A 19875-nucleotide genomic window follows, 5' to 3' on the forward strand; every position below is an offset into this window, starting at 1 on the left:
AGCCTGGGATGCACCTTCATTGGGATAATTCTCTGTATGCTTCTCATCACCCATGCTGGGAAAAATGGGGGAGATGCAGGCAGATAACGAAAGCCATTAGGAGGATGGAAACGCTTCCATGTGAGCAGAGGTTGCAAGAAACACAGCGTTTGAGTTTACAAAGAAGATAAATGGTAATAGGATATGAGTTGGATGGGACTATAACTTTTTTAGGAGAGGCTATATACTTCAAAGTCTAAGCCAATGCCTAGCTGACAAAGATAAGAAGGAAATTCCTCTCTGGAGAGGTTATTCCACAACTGTCCAACAAAGATTATTTAACTGAAGGATCCAGCCCTGCCAGAGGCAGGCTCTTAGACAACATTTGCCAGCCCTGGTATCTAATCAGCCCTGTTTTTATAAACAAGCAGCTTGGGGATCAATCAGCCTGTTAGTCCGTGTCCCTCAGGGCGCTGTCTGACCCCCGTGGGCTCAGCACTGACCGTCTCCAGCCCAGACCCGGCCACTTTCCCCAAAAAGTTCCCAGTGGTGACCTGGGGACAGCACGCCGTCCTCTCGCTCCTACTGCTTGTGTGAGTCGTCCTTCTGATCCCCGGCCCCATTCTGCAAAGTGACTGGGAGTAACTTTAAAAAATAAAATTAAAAAAAAATAATAATCAGATTAGACATTAATAGGGTTGGGTGAAGGGAAGAGCTTCAAATGAATTGTGGCTGCAATGCGCAGCCAGAGGTGGCTGAAGGGCAGCCAGAAAAGGCTGTAGGACGTCCCAGGACCATCGTTCAGCAGATGGTTTGTGGTGCTGTCCATCAGGCTAGCAGATGAGCCTAACGCTGAAGGCAAAGCAAGGAGCTGGGAGCACGGGAAGCAAGTTTACGAGGATCTGGGTGATTTAGGAGATGGGTGATGGATGAAAAACACCGCTTCATGTAGCACATGTCAGAGGGCCAGTGCGGGAGCAAGGAGCCTGTCCGAGGAGAGACCATGACAAGGGAATTTTACACGCGGGAGGTTAGTGTGTAAAAATTAACACCAAGCATGTAAAACTGTGCTTTGCGACTCCTCTGCAACCCCCCCCTGTGCTGGTGCAGCTCTGCTGTGCTCTAGAGTTCGCTCTGTTCCTGATAACTTTTTGGCCCCCGTGTTGTGCTGCTGGGCTGTGTTTCCACATCCATGAGCCTTCACCTTCTGCACACTTTATTTTGAACAGAAACGCGCACATCGCCCCTTCGGTGTGAGGAGAGAGCCGCCTTCCAAGCGGCGATGTGCTTGACAGCTTTTTATACTTCGTGCAGTGGAACTTGTGCTTTTTTTTTTTTTTTTTTTCCCCAAAGCCTCTCCTGTCTCTGTTGCAGATGCTGCCATTCCCGCTTGGTTAATTTGTCTTTGTCAGCACATGTTTCCACAGCAGTGGCAAGACTGACCAGCCCGAGTAGGACGGCCGTGTTTACCCGAGCGCTCGGCATCCTTCGGCAAGCAGTCTGTTTGCTGGAGACTTTGCTGTTCACTTTTACCCACTGAAGCCACAAATTCTCAATGAATTCCTATGCCTTTTCTAGCCCAAGTGAAACCGTATCTGAAAAGTAAACATGTTTTGTGTTTACATGAGGCAAAACCCACTTTGGGAAAAGAACAGTTCAAGCACAAGTGGCTGCAAGAACGAGGAAAATTCCCCTGTGAGACGAGAGTTCCCAACTCGAGAAAGAATGATGCAAGTCTGTCCCTCGAAGCGTGTGCGTAAGCACTGTCCTGGACAAGGATGCTTCCCTGGAACTAGCCCTTAAATAGTTAAGAGTAAGAAATCACAGGAATAACTCAGACTGTCATCGTGACGGAGGCTCAGCTGCCACCGGGACCTGCAGAGGGGAGTCAGGGAATTGGGGCTGGCTTTGGGGAAAGAGGAGCAATGAGGAGGTCAGCATGCGAGGCTGGGGCCATACATACATGTATCTGTGCTGCAGGGGGATGTCTCAGCTCTGCCCGCTAGGAAAATGGAAAAATCAGGTTGGGAAAACGCGTGGAAGAAAGAATGGGCAGAGCTGTCTTCCAGCCCCAAACTGAGGAGGGAAGATGGCACTTTCTCACCATCCCCAGGAGCAGGAGGAACCGTGCTGCCCTGGGTGGCCCAGCCAGGCCATCAGCCTCCTCTGAAATCCCCGTGCTTTTCCCTCTCCTTCCCCTCGGGATGCAGCAGTTGCAGGGGAGCTGCTGTGGTCTGCCCTGAAGGCAGCTGCGTGTGAATTGCTGGCGAGATATTGTTTGTCAACCACAGCGGGCTCCTTCCAGCTCAAGGCACTGCAAAAATCTGTCCTATCTGATATAGGAAGGGGAAGGAATGCGTATGGGAAAAATACATTCCTGCGTGCACGTCGCCCTTCCCCCTGGGATGAGGTGCCAAGATTAATGAAACGTTGGGGTTGGATGCAAAGGTGTGCAGAAAGTGTTCGGCCTCTCTGGAAACGAAAAGATAAAAGGCTACGAGCACGAGGAGAGCGGGAGGGAAGACAGACGTGCAGTGTCCTGCAGATCCAGGCTGTGTCCTGTAGGACAGCTTGGGCAAGGAGCATCCCGTGTGGAAGGGGGTGGCTCCGGTGCCCTGCTCCTGCTCAGACAGCGGTGGGGAGAGCGGGGCTGCGCGGGTGGTGGGTGATGAGCAGCATGCACCGCTGGGGGTGAAAAGAAATCAACTTTGTGGATGCTGAAAAGAAGCAACGGGGGGAGGAAAACGGGCTGGGGTGGGTGGTGGGAAGGACAGGGACTTGTGCACGGACTCGTGTGGCTCAGCAGGGCAGCTTCCCCAGCTGCTGCCCTGTTTCTCCTTCCCAGAGGGAAGGGGTTTTGTCCCGGAGCGGAGCTGCTTTGGCAGCAGCAGCACATCCAGTACCTGCGGCAGGTCCTGCGCGGCCCTGCGGAGCTGCCCTCCCACAGCACTTCGGCAGGTGGGAGAAAGGGCCGGTGTTAAAGAGGAAGGAAACGATTCAAATCCATGCAAATCAGTTCGCAGGAAGCCCGCACTCATCACCTGCCACCTCAGTGCTAGGGCACGAGGCCGGGGAGGTGCCTCGGGGGGCAACGTCCCCTGGGGGTATCCCAGTGCCAAGCCGGGAGGGAGCCCGAAGCAGCTGGGCAGGGGCTCCCCAAACCCTTCTGCTTCCTCTCCCCCCGGTGAGGGGCCGGTGACCGGAGGGCCGCCACCCCCCGGCTTCACCTCTGGGAGCGGGGAGAGGCCGGTGGGGGGCTGCCAGAGCCGCCCGTGCCGTCCTTCACCTCCCGGGCCGGGCGCTGCGTGGTGCCGGGGGGGTGCGGGTGCCGGTACCGCTCCCGGTGCCGGTGCCGGTGCCACCCCATCTCGGCGCTCCCCGCCCCGCGGCCCCGTTCGCTCGCCCGCCCTCCCTCCCTGACGTGTGGCGCTGGCAGCCCGGCCGGTTCCGCATTCCCGACCCCTCCCCGCAGCCCAGGGGCCGCTATATAACCGGGGCTGATGCAACCCACCCCGCCGCCCGCCACAGCCCGCGGGAGGCGCGCACCGGGGCGGCGGGGGGCGGCCGGGGCGGCCCGGCGGGGACCGGCACCGGCACCGACAGCGACAGCGACCGGGGGCGGCGGAGCCGAGCCGAGCCGAGCCGAGCCGGGCGGCGGCGGCGGGGCTGAACCCGCAGCCCGCTGCCGGGCCCCGCGGGCATCCCGGCGGCCCGCTCCCCGTGCACGGTGGGTGCGGGCACGGCGGAGCCGGGAGGGAAGCGGGGGTGGCCGGGGGGAGACCGGGGAGCGGATGCCGGGGTGGCCGCGGGGCGCTCGGGGCGCTCGGGGCGCGGGGATGGGGCCCCCGGGCGCGGATCGGAGCCCCCCGCTCCTTTTTGGGGGTGCGGGGAGGAGCCGAGCTCCACCTGCCCGTGGGGTGTGCGGCTGGGGGGCTGCGGGGAGCCCCGCTCGCGGTGCGGGGTCCTGGGGTGCTCGGAAAGAGAGGGGACCCCCCGGGACCCCCCGGGATCCCCGCCGCCCCGTCCCGAGCCCGCTGGGGCAGCCGGGCGTGGGGCTGAGTGGAAGTTGTGTTCTTCTGCACGGGTTGCTCCGGGAGGCACTTTGCTTTGCTTTTTTTTCCGTGGTAGGGAAATAGGGTTGGGAGCAAATTGGGGGAAAGGGAGAACTAGCAGGAGAGCAAGAGCCACATTATGTTTCCATTTTCCTTTAATGAAGGCCCTGTGGAGGTGTATTTGAAAACACAGGGTCTCCTATGCCTTCAAGGAGGGTGAGAACACTGCGCTGGCTGCTTCCAGGGCCATATGCAGCGTATGGTGGCCAATGAAACGGGGCCTGGCTCGTTCTGTTGCTTGTCTTGGCAGCCTCCTTCATGGCTTGTATTACCAGCCCTGGAACACAACCACTGCCAAACTGTGTGTGTGTGCGCGTGTGTTTGGACTCCGAGAGCTCGGCAGAAACAAATGCTTCAGCAGCTCGGAGCAGGATTTTTTAGCTGGTTTCAGGAGAACTCGCAGGAAAAACTCGATCTGGAGGCCGTTGCCAGAGTCCGCGCGGGGAATCTGGTGGTTACTGCTTTCACGGGGACATCTGGGAATGCCAATGGTTGGAGTTCACATCCTCGGTATGACTCCTGGTGATTCAAAAAGGGAAGAAAAAAAACTGCCCATCTGGGGGACGAGTGGGTGGGTGCTGGAGCTGCCATCCAAGCTGTCCTTGTGTCAGGCAGCGACTGGCTGCCGTGCTCCTCGGGTCTCTGCGATTTCCCGGGGCGGCCAGGAGCTCATGGCAGGTTGCTGCTCCCTCTGCCCGCTGCGGCTGCTGCTCCCTCCTGCTTACAGCTGAGCACGTCCCTCCTTACAGGGTGCCAAGGTCTCGGCTGTGACCCTGGCTGAGGAGGAGGAGATATCCCCTCCACCTCAGCAGCGTGCCCAGCTGGGCTGTTGGAGAGCAGGCAGCGCCAAGCATCCACCGGGTGCTCTCCTTCCCCATGCTGGTGTTGCCAACTTTGTCTGCTCCACCTGGGCCAGGTAGCGGGCAGCACGCAGCATCTTGAGAGCCTGAAGCTGCCCAGAAGCTCTTTGTGCTGCAGTGGGCTGTGCCTCATTGACCTGGCCCCAGCTCCCCCAGGACCAAGCCGTGGTGTGTGGCAGCCTGTACGTGTCCTGCGGTGCCCATGTGGCAAGGAGCAGGCACAGCAAGCCTGCTGCCATCTGCCTTTGGCTGCTTGCGTGGGTTTCTCCATTGCATGGACTGCCCAGAGCATCAGTCCAAACCCTGCAGGCTATTTAGCATGCAGCCTGGGAGCCAAAGGCCTGTATGGGCCTCTCAGCCGAGCGGGGCTGCTGCAAGCCAGCCAGAGCTGGTCTTTATATGGCTTAGAGGTCTCTGTGGATGACCCTGGCATTCAGGGCACAATTCTGAGGAGTTTGTAGGGGGGCCTCTCATCTCTGAGGCCACCCTTGCCCCTGAGGTTGGAGCTCTGTGCCAGGGGAGGGCTGTCTTCTTGAAGAAGATTCCAGCCCTGACCACATGCGGCTGTGGAAGGTCCTGGGGGATTTCAAGAAGTCAGTTGTTAACCTCAGTGCCTGAGCTGCAGCCTAGCTCAGATCGGCACACTCCCTCCTCCCCACGTCCATCTGAACTGCTGTGGGTAGGAACAAGGTCTCTTCTACCTCCCTGTTGTGTGCTGCTGTCCGTGGAGCGGTGCCGCGTTATTAAATGTCTGCCACGCTCCATGCCAAAGCCATAATTAATGGCAACCTCCTAATGCAGTAGCTGCGAGGAGCCTTGGCTGTGCTGGGTGCTGTGCGAACCCCTGCTGGTACAGGTTGCTTGAAGGTGCTGCATTGCAGTGCTAGGGGTAGCGTGGTGCTCAACTGGAGCTTTCTGCTGCCCTGCCAAGGTACGGAGGAAAATGCTGGAGGAAGGAGGAGGATTGAGCTGACTGCTTTGCTGATGGCAAAGAGGGGGTTATTGCTAAAGTTGAGGACTGGTTTCTTGCCTTCTCGTAATGGGAATAAGAAGCCAAAGCAGCAGACAGGCAGGTATGTGGGGGCTTCACACGTGCCCTGGTGAGGCTGCCAGCTCTGGGCTGCCCCTTGGGTGCAGTGTCAGGAGCTGGGTGCCTCCCTGGTGGAGGAGAGGAGGGAGGCAGCAGGGCTCTCCGTGTTCCTGCTCTCAGAATGCTCCTCGCAGCCTTCTCCCTGTGAGCAATTCAGGCGTTCTTCTGCCATCTGTGTGAAACCAGACATCCAGGGCTGAGCCAGGCTGCTCCCACTCAAGAAAACAGTCTAGATTTCCATCTCCTGAGGATCTCCTCCTCCAGAGCTCCTTCCTCTCTTCAGCATGATGGCCCGCTTGGTGGAGCTCAGGGATCCGGGCTGGGACACTACACGGAAGGGTGCTCGCAGACCCTGCAGCTCTTTGTCCACCACGTTGCCCGTGGGAGAGAAGGAACAGGAGGAGAGAAGGAGCAGCTGGGGGTGTCTGTGGGAAGGGTTCTTCTTTGCCCTGGGTTGCAGGAGCTGGCTGCAAACCTCTTGGGATGGAAGTGCAGTGGCAGTAGTGAGGCCCCGTGGTGTCTGCCATACAGAGGTGGCACGCTGCAGCTCGGCACACCTGGTAAGCCACGCTGTGAGACCTTAAACTGGTCTTTAGACAGGGAGCAACCTCCCCAAATGCCTTGTAGCACTCACTAAGCAGTCCTACCTCCTTGCTGAAGGGGGGCCTTGCAGAGTTTAATCCCAGTGGGTGTCACTGCAGCGCCTCAGTGCACCGCGGGTGCTGGGCTGTGCACCCACGGGCTCAGCAGATGAATGAATAAACGCACAGCGCCTGTTAAAGTCCATGTTTGCCAGCGCTGCTGCACGGGTGTCTGAAGGACAGGTTAGAACCAAAGGGCTTGGCTGTTGCTGTGTTTTGATGGTTGGCAAATAACTTTGATACGGATCGGTGTGGCCTTTGGCACTGGAAGTAACTGCTTTTAAAAATGCAGAGCAGAAGAAGTTAGGTTACAGGGTGACCTGCTGTAAGGAGCTCCTTCCAACGAGGTGCATCTGGTGTTCAGAGCTGGTGGCTGCTGCCTGGGAGTGGGAGCATATCACATTCTAGAAAACAGGGAAAAAAAAAAGGTAATTGCATGTTCAGGTACTTTTGGCACTGGGCATATGAGGTGTGGCTTTGTGCCGTCAGCGTGGTAGCGTTAATGCGGCGCTCACGGGGTGCTGAACTGAATCTTGATATGGAAAAGTGTTTGTGGGCTCCACTGGCCCTCAAGCCCCTGCAGCCCCCCAGCCAGAAAGTCCAGATGGGGAAAAAGCAAGTGGCTCCGTGCTTCAGAAAACAAGTGATAGCCAATTGCCCTGTCTTTGTTTAGAAAGTTACATTCTTGAGGCATGAGAAGTCGGGCATGTCAGGAAAGGGCTTTCATATAAATCATCCTTCTGCCAATGAGAAGGAACTGGAAAGATGCGGTGTAGAGCATACAGACTGAGCAAACTTGATAGCCAGGAGCTAAAAGCAAAAGTAAAAAAAAAAAAAAAAGGATGGTAAAGCCATAGTAAATTCCAAGGGACCGCAATTTGCTTCTCATGGATGGCAGCGTTACTTCTGATCTCCAGAGCAGAATTCTCGCTTGTTGGCCGTGAACAGATGAAGGGCTGACTTAGAGCCCAGGGCTCCAGGACTGCACGAACAAATGGCAGCAGTATGCTAAGTGCTAACGTACTGATGAAGAGATCAAAGATAGCTGGTACGGGAGGTTGCAGGCTTTGGCAGCGCTCCGACGCATGGCAGCTGGCAAGTAATGGCAGGCACCCAGGTCGGGCCTGGCGTGGCAGAACAACAGGCAGGCAGGGCCTTGGTTCTGCTGGCAGCGTGGAGAAGGGCTGCTGGGACAGACTGCCTTATGGCACTGCTTGTTAGCCTGGAAAAAAGAGGAAGAGGCTGATATTTACAGTGGCAATCCCCCCCGGCTGGCAGTAGGTGCCAGCCTGGCTCTCTGAGCATGGGCAGGGTGCTGGGGTCAACCACTGCAGATGTCAGAGCGTGTGGTAGAGCTTGTGCTGGAAGAGACTGTGATTTATAGCCAGCACTATAACCAGAAACTGAAAATAAGGTTGTAAACAGCTCCCACTCTCACCAAGGAAGCTGACAGCACAGATAAGGCAGCAATGGCAATTTAAGGTGAAGTGACGGGTGTCTGTCAGAAAGCTGCTTTGGTCTTCGCTGTAGGATGGTGCTGTTGACAAAGCAGCAACTGCATCTGGCTTATAAAGAAGCAAACCATGCGCTTGGCTAGGTGAGGATGCACAGGATGCTCCCGGGGGAGTAGCAGATACAGACAAAGTCAGCTTCTGCACAGGGAAATGAATGTGTGACTTCAGCACAGGTAGGCATTCCTCTGCTGGTTTTAGGCTGTGGGTAAGAATAGCACTGAAGAGGTGGCAGGAGGGGCATGAATGTAGGCTAGCAACCAGAATACAAGCCCCCAGGGACCCTGGGCTACGTGGATTATGCCTACGCACGTTAGATTTATGCAGTAACTGCTGCGCAAACATCAGCTACCTCAGAAAAAGGAAAAAAAAAAAAAAACAACAAACAACAAACTCAGAGTCCCCAGAAAAAGCAACAGAAGTCAGTATGGAAAACAAAACAACAACAAAACCACAAGGAAATAAAGACTTAAAGTGTAAGAAAAAGAACAGAAGCATATGCAGGGACAGTGAAGCTGAGCAAATGTGTGGGTCAGTAACAGCTCGGTAAAGCTTCTTCCCACTGGGCAGCTGGCTCCTGAAAAGAACAGACCCCAGCAACAGGAGAAAAACAAGGAGTGCTCCGTGCTGCCTTTAATAAAACATTAAGTGAGCCAGTGTCACAGACCGTTGACCATAAAGACGTGGTTGGGGGACAAAGGACAGAACGTCACTGCTGTGAAAAATGCTGTGAAAAATGCAGCAAAAAGGTGAGAAAAGGAAGCTGTACTGTTGTCAGCTTTTTGGAGATGAGGCTGCAGATAAAATAACTGAGCTTGCCAGCAGACTGCAGGTCTGAGACCTGCAGTTCCAGAGCGAGGATGCAAAAGGGACTGCAATAATTAGGAGGGTTTACAGACATTTTGGCAAAAGGTCAAGTCGTGTGTTCCAGCGCTTACCCAGAACAAGGGGAGGGTAGGAGCAAAGCTGAAGAAGTACAAACTGGGTTTTGACCCATGAAATCACGTGTTGACCAGATTTTTGCTGTAAGGTTAGTTGCTACGGAGAACATTGAATGACACAAGCTGTGCATCGCTGAGCTGAAGTTTTAAGAAAGCCTCCTCTGTCTCATAATTCACTGTGGAGCATCTTGAGATGTTGTGGCACAAAATGATGAATAGCATCAGTGCAGAACGCACAGCTACAGGGAATGTAAACTGGAGCAGCTGGCGTCATGCAGATACCAGTGTCAGATGGAAGACTACACATTCTCTTTCCCCTCGCTGCTTTGCTTTGCTGTTGGCTGCGTTATGTGAAGAAGCATAGCTGATACAATGCAGGAATTGTGTGGTTGTGCAGTAGGACACCAGAAAGCTAGGTTTTACTGAGGATGCAACTTCTTTCAGCTCATGTAAGGAGCCATTGAAAGACCGCCTGGCACCGAGGAGAAAAAAAAAGTTTGTGTTAACAACCAGTTATGAAAAGAACAAATCTAATAAGAGTCCCAGCTAAAGCACAGTGTTAGAAAGTGAAGGAATCAGAGGTGAGCTGGTTCACGTTCCCTAGAAATAACAAACACTGCAAGGGAAAATCCAGGGAGGAATTACGAACTGGCAATGCACCAGCTGTATTCACCACTTCCAGCAAGATCTGGCTATTGAAAAGCTGCAACTTAAAGGTCAAATTCAGATCTTGCACCTCAAAGTTATTTCTGTCCTAACATGCAAATGTGATAGAAATATGCTGGAGCTCTAGGCAGGCATGTTGGTGTCTTCCAGAGTAACAGCCTCAGGAATAAGGCCAAATATTCAATAAAATTACATCTTTTGGCATTTTTAACATGATCGAAGTACAACTTCTTACCTGTAGTGTTATGCAGGGAAGTAGGTGAAAGTATTTGGGACTTGGGTACCTGGGAACAGAAGTAGTTGGACGTGAGAGTCCCTGCGATCAGCAGCGATGGTGCCTGCGGCTGTGGTGCTTCAGGGCCTGGGCTGGATTAATGCTCACTGCACCCTGCTCTGAGGGGGGTGGCATCTCTCCTCATTCCCTCGTTTTTGCGGTTACAGCTCTGCTGGAAATGGTTTACATTCCTCTCCAAGGTCTAACACAGCTTGACTCTTGGCAGTTCTTGGTGTGCTCCTCAGCTTCCTGACCCCTGTGCTGGACCCCATTTGGAGGAGCCTTCCTTCTCGCCTAGTTCTCAGCTCGTCCTAATGTGCAGGCTCATGTTCTGCTGGGTGCCTCCTTGTGCTTTGGTTTGAACAGCTTTAGAATTAATTTAAGCTGATGCACGTGTGTTGTGGGCTTTGCCAATGCAGTAACTGGGTTCAGGATAAGTTGCTCAGGCAGCAAAACAGGTACTGGGCCAGCTCCTTCACTCAGGCTCCTTCAAGGCACATAAAGCCACTAGACCAAAGATGTAGAGGGAGAGGGTAGACCAGACAGAGCATAACATTTTCTCAAATCCTTAGCAAGCTTTCCCTGGGGAGCTGCTCAGAGCTGGAGTGCAGGGTGGCACTCAGTGCTCAGGTAGTCCCATAGCCTGGAAGAAAAAAAATAATCTCCCTCCTTATTTCATAAATTATATTGACCATGCATTCTCTGTAGCTGAAGACCTGGACTGTCCAGCCTGGCATGTAGATACTCTTGCTGTCATGATGTAAAACAATTAATTAAAACCGGGTTCCCCAAGTTGAGAACGAATTTAAGCATCCAGCAGTGGGCTCGAGTCAGGTCCCAGCCTGAACCATAGGAAAGGGTGGGCCAAGGCCCCAAATCTGTGTGTGCCAGCGCAGCTCACAGCATTTGCAGGAAGGAGGCTTCAGGGTGTTCGTATACCTCTGCCACGGAGTCCTAGTTTTTCATTATGTCCAAACTTTTCCAAGCTGGAGGTGGGTGTCCATGGGACTGCTGCTGGGGGTGTGCAGGAGCTGTGCTGCTGTTGGTGGGCCTCTTCCCAGTGCCACCGTGTGTCACCGTACTGGTGGTGGCTGGGAATGGGCTCGTGATGCAGTGCATGTAGTTATCCCCAAACAGCAGTGAGATAACTCCGCTGCTATGTCCTGTGGCAATGTGTCGGGGGAAGGTGTCCCCCGCTTTGCCGTGTCACCTCACTGGCCAGGCGCTGCCCTGTGGAGAGGGACAGTTTCTGAGGAAGATGGGAGGGATTTAGGCAATACCTGCTGGTGTTTTTGGAAGTGGAGTGCAGCCTAGGGCAGGACGGTGCCTGGTTTCTGGGTATCTTTGCTGCGTGAGGTCTGGATGGCAGGGAAGGGAGGTGGCAGCTTCAGAGCACTGCTGGCACTGCAACATGGAGTTACAGCTGTCCGCTTTGGGGAGTGCTCTGGAGGAATAAATGCTTCGGATTGTTTCAGGGCTCTGCAGTCCCAGGGAGTTGATATGTAGTCTCTTCTGAGGTCAAGCGTCACTACCAAGTTTTTTATCATCAGACGGGCAGGAGTCTGTTTCATCAGGTAGCATCACTTTCCTTCACAAGTCACCCATCTCTCCTCTCTTTCCCATCTGCTCCTTCTCATGCTGCTACATCCTTGTGCAGATCATCTCCCCCCAGCCCAGCATCCTCCCCCTGCATACCAGCACGGGGAGCGCTGCCTTGCCCTCCCCTTTCTCGTCTCTCCTGAAAGATGACCGCAGCAGAGGGCTTGCTTCCTGCTCACTGCGTGCCACTGCCTCTGTATGGTCATGGTGCTGCTGCATTTGCTTTCCATGCTCTTTTTCAAGTCCTGTTGGTTGCCTTGGGACAGCTCACACTGGCACCTGGGTCTCGGTGGCAGGTTAGAGTGTATGCCTGCTTACAGATTCTGCAGTTTGTAGGTGCTCTCTGATGCAAATCCCTTGGTCTGTCACACCAGGCCGCCCTGCACAGCACTCGTGCTGGGAGCCGTGGAGCTTTTGTTTGCCTCTCTGGTCTGGACTAACCTGTATGAGTGGCTTTCCTTCCCCCTCACTGCTCATCTGTTCCCTGACATTAACTAGTACATCAACTAATCTCCTGGGCAGAGAGACGTGCCAGTGCCAAGAAGTCCTTACCTTCTCTGCTTGTCGTGTTTGAGTTTGACTTGCACTTGCTGACCTGTGTGAGCAGGGGGTTGGACAAGGTGACCTCTAGAGGTCCCTGTGCAACTCAGCGCTCCGTCACTCCTGTCCCACGCTCGGCTCTGCGCACGTTCGCAGCCTGGTGGTGACAGATCTGCCACCTGGGGTGGCTAGTGCTGGGCAGCTGTGGCAGCTGCCTTGTTAACGTGTGTGTGCCTGCATTTAGCACAGCTGTACTGCGTCAACCAAAAGCCTGCATCACCCCTTGCCCTGTTTCTCAGTGTCCAAGAGTGGCTGCTTGGGAAGGAGCAGGGCGAGCATGCCTTACCCTTTCCCTCATGCATCTCCTGGCTCCGGCAGTGGGTGCTGCCAGCTTGCAGCCCCTCTCCCCTTTGGGGTGACTCCCAACATGGGGTGGGATGGGGTGGCTACCCCCAGGCTCCCCGTGTGGCTGTGTTTGGGGCAGGGGAATGGTGGCTGCATGGACAGCAGGTGACTGCATGTTGTAACTGGGTCACCAGAGTGTCCCAGGCCTGTTACACAAGCAGAGACAGGCTTAGGTGGTAGCCAACAGCCACCTGCTCCCTCTGCCTTTTGGCTGATAGGACAGCTCCAGCTCTACAGGCTTCTCAGTTGAGGTCTCATTTTATTTCTGTATCTCTTAGCCAGTTGTTCTGCACATTTCCTGGTAACTCCCTTTCTTCTGCCTATGAGTGACTTGCCAAAGCTTGTCCCAATCCTATTCTCTTTCAAGCTCCAATTTTTTTTTTTTTTTTTTTCTCTCCTGATAGAAGAAGCCTTTTGCACATTGCTCCACTTCCCCTCCCCTCCAGCCTTTGTTTCCTCGTGTTTGTGCTGGGCGATGTTTGCTCAGTGGCGGGTTTCTCCCTCAGCAGCTTTTCATTGTTTTATCCTCCATCCCCGTGCGCTGTGCCCCGACCCCGGTCAGCAGGCTCAGCCTGCCCAGCCGGCAGCCAGCCCGCGGCACGGTGCGGTCCTCACAATGCTCGTTTCTTCTCGGCCTAATACCTACGCATTAATCAAAACGCAGTAAGAGCAAAACCTTGATCTTCGGCACTCCAGACAAAGGTGTGCCAAGACCAACAGCCCATGGGACCACATCACTGTTGATCCTGTAAGTCCCTGCACCAAGCTCCTGTTTTTCTGGTGCTCTGCCTCTCAGGTCTCTTCTTCTTCCTCATCTACATGCCAGTAGCATGTCCTTCCTAGCAGGATTTGTATATTTTGGTCTCTGCCACCCAGCTTGTGCTCATTCCTTGCTTTTGCCATCCCTGGGGGAGAGCGGCAGCTTTCCCTGGGCCTGTGGAGCCGGCTGGGTTCGTGCCACGTTGGAAGCGGGGAGGTAACGGGCCGTGTCTCTCTCCCTGCAGCCCGCGGAGCCGTGTCCCCTGCTATGATGCCAGGGCAGATCCCCGACCCGTCGCTGACGGCCGGCGCGCTGCCTGGGCTCGGCCCCTTGACGGGACTGCCTGGCACCGCCCTGACCGCCGAGGAGCTGAAGTACGCCGACATCCGCAACATCGGGGCCATGATCTCGCCGCTCCACTTCCTGGAGGTGAAGCTTGGGAAGAGGCCCCAGCCCGTGAAAAGTGAGGTGAGGCTGGGGGCTGCTGGCTGCGAGCGGCCCCGCAGATGGGCAGGGGCTGCTCCCCAGGGGTGCCTGCCACTGCCCGGGTCGCTCTGTGGGGCTCCTGGGGAAGGGGTGGTGGGCGGCTGCTGCTCGGTCCCATGGGCTGTCACATCACGATTGTGTTATAGGGGCTTGGGAGGCACTTGCACAGCATTTTCCTTGTGTGCTTGCCTTGTGTTTTGTCTGGCTCTTTCAGCCTTGCTGTGCTGGTGCTGCTTGTGTCAACCAGTGCCAGCAAATGGAGCTGGAAGTCCATCAGTGTGAGGCCCCAAAGTGGTGAGAGTGGTGGCTTCGGTCAGGACTGTTTGGTAAACAGCCCTAATGAGCAATCCTCTTGCTCCTGCTGGAGAATACTTCAGACAATGCCGTGTGAGGATGGGGCATTGTGCATTGTCAGGGGTGCTCAGTCTGTGAGAGGTTGTCCATGGTGAGCCGTGAGCAGATGAAGCAGCAGCTCCAGGGAGCTCCGAATGAGTGCTGACACTTGGTTTCACCCAAATCTTATGGTAAATGCTCAGCAGCATCCAGGCCCACCCACTGGGAGGGTTCCTGATCCTTTGCACCCACCCCTTGTGGTGGACTCCTGCTGGCAGAACCTCTGCCATCCAGCCCATCGGTCACCTTTCAGTGGAGTGCTGTGTCCAGCGGTGTCCTGGCAGCTCACACTGTGCTGGGAGCCAGCTGGAACCCACCTGGGAAGGGGCTTGGCAGCTCCATAAGGATGGAGCAGGGGATGGGGTGCTGCAGGAGGCCAGCAGAAGACTGGGAGATGCTGAAGGCATTGGTCCCTCCATGGGCAGTGCAGTTATGAGTTGGCATCTAAAGCCAAATGTGTCCCAAGCTCCTGGTCTGCTACTTCTATAGCAGCTTGATCTGCAGGGAAATGTGGAGGAAAGATGAGGGGAGCCCCACCAGCAGCCCCCAGATGGCTGCCTCCCCTTGTAGCCTCTTCCTCCCCTGCACGGCCCGTGGAGCCAAAGAGCTGAGGATGGCAAATGGAGCTGCTCCTGGCATGGGCTTTGCAGCAAAAGCCTGGGAGAGCCGAAGCAGTAGCTGCTTATTCCGTGAGTAGCCAAGAAGCAACCCATGCGTAATTTTGCAATGCAGCCTGCAGCTGCTCTCCTCTTGCAGGGAGATGGAGCCTGGGGAGGCTGGGTGCTGGCATGTCATGCTCAGTGCAGAGCTGGGGAAAGGGCAGCTTTTTGCCCTGGCACAGGGGTGTTTGTCCGTGGCAGTGCACAGAAAGCCCACGTATGGGGTGGTGGATGCACTGTTACCATCCCTCGTGCCTGTAACAGAGCTGAGTCCTAACCCCCAGCACCAGGGCCATGTCACCTTTCTGAACTGAAACAGAGGCAGGAAGGAGAAAAGCTGCTTTCTTGAAGTGGCAGGAGCTGTAGGACAACAAAAAGCAGAGCCAAGAGTTCAGGCTGCTGCTATCTGTGCTGAGCCACTCTCTCTGAGCACCTGTGGGCCACATCTAAAGGGCACGGCCCTTCGCTGGCCCCAGTGGGTGTAGGGGAAGCTAAATTGGGCAGGAAAGGGACACTTACTCTTTGATCCCTAATGGGCAGAGCAACTAGGCATGGAAATGTGTCAGGCAGTTCGCAGGGAGACAGTGAGGCTGGTGCTCTCACTGTTCTTCCAGGAAAAGGCAGCAGAGCACGGAGTTAGAGCCTGCCTGGTCGCTTCTGCAGATGCCCATCACAATGTAGTGAGAGCTGGCAGCTTCTGATGGGACATGGGGGCATCAGCACAGATCCCATCCTGGTTCTCCTAAGCATAGTGCTGCTGTGGCAGAGGGCTGGCTGCAGCCTGGCACTGTGGGAAGTCTGTGCGTAGCTTGTGCTGCGTTTGCTCCCATCTAAAATGGTAAATTTGGTATAATGCTTGAGAAATAACATAGAGAAGATGCGAAAGCTGTTAGTGCTATAAAACTTGGACATTGTCCTTTAGATATTAGACATGCAGCTTACTTAATTCTGCCCAGTTAGCATTTCATTCTGTCCTGGCACATCACATCAAGATGTTTTGATTAGAGGAATTTTGATTCTGTAAATCAAAATCCCCACACCCACCACCACTTCATGCCTATTGTGTTGGAGACCTCTTGGCTTCTTATAAGGTCCCTAAGCCCAGGTGTGAGAGCAGTGAGGCTGTTCAGATGGCGTGTGCTGCGAGAGGCTCATCTGGGAGACACATTCCTTGATCACGTTGGGGAAGTACGAAGGGAAGGATGTGGCCGCCTTGGCAGGCTGGAGGTGCCCTAGAAGAAGGTGCAAGTAGACTGTGGAAGTGATCATAAAGTAAATGTGGCTGCCACTGTATTTGAAAGGATGTATGCTGTCAGCTGCCAACTGATAGGAACAAGGCAGTTCAGTCTGACATCTCAGAGTCCCAGGCCAAATGCTCACGGTTATTTTTGGGGTCTTAAAGGCCCAAAGGGTCTTTTCTCCACTGCTGTGCTGCAAGGTGTCACGTGGATACTGAGTTTATGAAGATTTCTAGCACTCGCAGTTCTCTGGAGAAGGAACTGGTTTGGGTTCTCGGCTGTAAGCGTGCCACAGGCCACTTACACAGACTTTTCCCTAAGTACTTTGATTATGGGTTTCCAGCCCATAGGGCTTATTAGCGTGGTCTGTGCGGTTTGAATCAGATAGCAGGGAGTGACTGAGTCATGGCAAACAGCACCGGCACTGCTGTGTCCCGTGTCCTTATTGGAGATGCACCCCACTGTCCCCACCTTCTGGGGTGGCCTGGTGGCTTGGCCCCCAAGTTGAAGGCACATCAACGTTAGAGGCTGTGGCAGCGACACGTTTGGTCCCTTGTAAGGGTTGGACCACGTCACTGGTGACCACTGGTGAGGGTGGCAGTGGGGCTGCCAGGGGCTGCCAACCTCCTCCACTTGATGGCTCTGACCTGGGCTTCTCCATCTTGTTGCAGCTTGATGAGGAAGAGGAGAGGAGGAAAAGGCGCCGGGAGAAAAACAAGGTAGCAGCAGCGCGATGTCGTAACAAGAAGAAGGAGAGGACAGAGTTCCTGCAGCGGGTGGGTGCCCTGACCTGGAGGTGGGCTCTGGGCCTGGGGGAAAGAGGGCTCTGATGGTCTGCCGGTGTCTGTGCTGGAGCAGGAGCACCCTTGGGAATGTGGCCCAGGACAGGGGCCTTCTGCCCAGATTCCTGGAGGTTTCCCCATTCAGAGGCCAGGTTCCCTCTGGCCGTGACCCCAAGGCAGAAGAACACTCCCACCGCCTGACTGCTTTTCTCTAAGGGCTGGTGGGATGCAGGCAAAGGACACAGCTGGGACAAGGAGCCATTTCACAAAGGCCACTCCTTGCTGACAGGGGGATGAACCTTTCAAAATTTAAAAATGCAGGTTTGTTTCCTGGTGTCCTTCCAGCCCATGGAAAGCAGCCAGGCAGGGTGTTCGCTGCCCTAGGAGCTGGCTGTGGGTTGGGTAGGAACTGCCCGGAGGAACCTGGTGTCTTAGCATGTCCTCAGGCTGCTCCTGTGCAGCACGGGCTGAGGGGCAGCACTGAGCAGAGGTGGCTTGTTGGCCAAATACTTCTTGCATCTGTTCTGTTGAAGCAGTCACATGCAGTTGTGTTTCTGCCCTGTTAGGAGTCGGAGCGTCTGGAGCTCATGAATGCGGAGCTGAAGGCCCAGATAGAAGAGCTGAAACAAGAGAGGCAGCAGCTGATCCTGATGCTGAACCGGCACCGTCCGACCTGCATCGTGCGGACAGACAGCATCAAGACACCCGAGAGCGAAGCCAACCCGCTGCTGGAGCAGCTAGAGAAGAAGTGAAGGTGGCACTGGGCCAGGAGGAGGAGACAGTGGCGCAGGGTCTTCCAGGGTCTCTAATGTATGTACTGTATGAAGAACTGTGCACCGAGGCCTGGTGCATCCAGGACCCAGTGGGCTTCCTTGGGAACTATGGACCAAACAAATTTTGGGGGCAGAGAAGATTGGGAACCTGTCAACCGTCTACTCTGAGGCTGAACCCGGGAGCAGGGCTAGCGGCGCGGGCGAGGGCAACCTCTCTGTGATACCTCATCGCGGCCCTTCGGCCTGCTCGCGGCCCCGTGGCCCCACGGCATGGCAGCACGTCCTGCGAGGAGGAGGAGGAGGAGAAGGAGAGGAGGAGGCACGGGAGGAGCTCTCGCTTCATCCTCTCTCTTCCCCACAGCCCCTCAGCGTGCCGGGGAGGAGCGGGGCCCGCAGGTGGCAGGGACGGTGGCGGAGCGGTGCCTGCAGCACTCCCGCCCCGCCGCGTGCCGGAGCCGTCCCTGGAGGCCGCCGCCGCTCCTGGCGCACACTCCACACGAAAACCCCAACCGAAGAACCGCAAACACTTGACGCGGCCCCGTCTGGTGGGCAGGCCTGTCGGGGCTCGGTGGCGCAGGCGCCCCCCACGAGCACACTCTCAGTATAATGTTTACAGCCCAGCTGTCCGCGTCGGCCGTGCTTTTGAATGCACATTTTTACACTTTTTTTTTTTAAGATATTTTTTACAAAGTTTTTATACAGCGATCTCTATATGGATTTATATAATCACTAGATGTGATCCCATAGAAATGTATGTTATGATGGTCTGTTTGTTACAAATGCATATGCCACAGTTATCTCCATTGTGTTACTTGTCCGGCGGCGTCCGGCTCCTTCCCCCAGCACGCTGGGAAGGGGGTCCAGCAGCCCTCTGCAGGGCCGTCGCTGCCGTCTCCATCCATGTATGTCCTTCATAATACTCAGTTCTGTATCTCTCAGTAAATGTTACCTTTACATACACTGTCCTCCTGTGCTTTGTCTGGGCCAGGCTGTGGTGGGCTTGGCATCATGGCAGCAGCTGCTGGGTTTCTGGCTGTGCTTGGGTGAGCAGGATGGGGAAGCTGATCCCAGAACTGTCTTGGTGCCTCTCTGTGTTAGTAGAGGAGTTCACCCCGGGGAAGCTGAGAGCCTCGGAGGTGGCTCTGAGCGTAGACGATCAAGAAGCAGCTCAGTACTGCACCTAACAGGGCAGGCAGGACATGACTGGAAGGCTGGAGGTGTGAGACACAGGAGCTTGAACTCCTTGCAGGGAAGACAAAAGGTAGGGGAGCTGTTGCAGTGCTGTGGTGGTGGCGATCCCTTTCATGGAAGGCAGTAGGAAGACCTCTGGGCCTCCACTTGGTCCCAGCCCTGCCCCTGACTGATGTTCTGGGAAAGCCGACCCCTGCCCTGGGCATCAGCCAGTGCCAGGCACAGGGATGTGCAGGTTCAGCAGATACTCAGCTGGGTGGTGGTGAGGTGCTAGGACTAAAGGGATTGCTGGCATTGAAAGGACATCCCTACATGTACAACCAAGCCCTGTCCCTACATTGGTGTATTTCTGAGCCCTACATCCACAGGCAGCGGGAAGGTACCTCAGTGTGGACTGGGGCAGGCCCTGTCTCACCCATGGGACACCTCTGGGCGGTGGTGACCCACGTATCTCGTGGGGCAGTGGTGAACACAGTCATCTCCCAGCCTGGTGTCATACCCAGTGCGGATGAAGTGACTTTGATGCAAATGGTGAGTGAAAGAAGTTTTCAGCATCTGGTATAGATGCACATTCCAGCCACTAACACTGATGTGGTGGTGGGGACAGGATGAGTTTGCCCTAAATGTGGTAATAGCATGGGAGGAGGTCTTCCCTGAGCACAACTGCTTCTCAAATGCATGTTTATCTCTGCAGGTTCTTCTTCTACCCCCTAACCTCCAGTGATATATTACATTGGTTCTTTGCCTGTCCCATACTTTCTTCCTGGATTTCCCCTCCCCTTCTATAACTGCTGTCTTTGGGACCTCCCAAAATGCTGCCAGCTGCCTTATTGAGTCTGAAGTCTGCTGGATCTGTCACAGGCAAATTGTTGCCACGGAAGGATTTGTTGGCTGAGGTGTGCTAGAGGGATGTGCAGGGAAGGGATCTGAAACAAAGCTGCTGAAGAAAAGCAGTGTGTGGCCTGGCTCCCACTG

The 19875-nt window shown here is 55.1% G+C and overlaps 1 protein-coding gene across 1 annotated transcript; it reads left to right on the forward strand.

The window, feature by feature from the left end:
• The first annotated feature begins 3669 nt into the window (after nucleotides 1-3669).
• Nucleotides 3670-18044, forward strand: JDP2 (Jun dimerization protein 2). The gene is made up of 4 exons (XM_032187624.1): nucleotides 3670-3706; nucleotides 13623-13846; nucleotides 16826-16930; nucleotides 17503-18044. Exons 2-4 carry the CDS (start codon nucleotides 13646-13648, stop codon nucleotides 17686-17688), a joined length of 492 nt encoding a protein of 163 aa, XP_032043515.1. The 5' UTR covers nucleotides 3670-3706; nucleotides 13623-13645; the 3' UTR covers nucleotides 17689-18044.
• The last annotated feature ends 1831 nt before the right edge of the window (nucleotides 18045-19875 follow it).

This window comes from Aythya fuligula, chromosome 5, assembly GCF_009819795.1.
Source record: "Aythya fuligula isolate bAytFul2 chromosome 5, bAytFul2.pri, whole genome shotgun sequence".
Classification (NCBI taxonomy): domain Eukaryota; kingdom Metazoa; phylum Chordata; class Aves; order Anseriformes; family Anatidae; genus Aythya; species Aythya fuligula.

Excerpts from the sequence above, each read along its gene's own strand:
- JDP2 (XM_032187624.1), top strand. The coding sequence starts at position 13,646 with ATGATGCCAGGGCAGATCCCCGACCCGTCGCTGACGGCCGGCGCGCTG. Across the intron at positions 13,847-16,825 it reads CCCAGCCCGTGAAAAGTGAG|CTTGATGAGGAAGAGGAGAG; the intron begins GTGAGGCTGGGG and ends ATCTTGTTGCAG. Across the intron at positions 16,931-17,502 it reads GGACAGAGTTCCTGCAGCGG|GAGTCGGAGCGTCTGGAGCT; the intron begins GTGGGTGCCCTG and ends CTGCCCTGTTAG.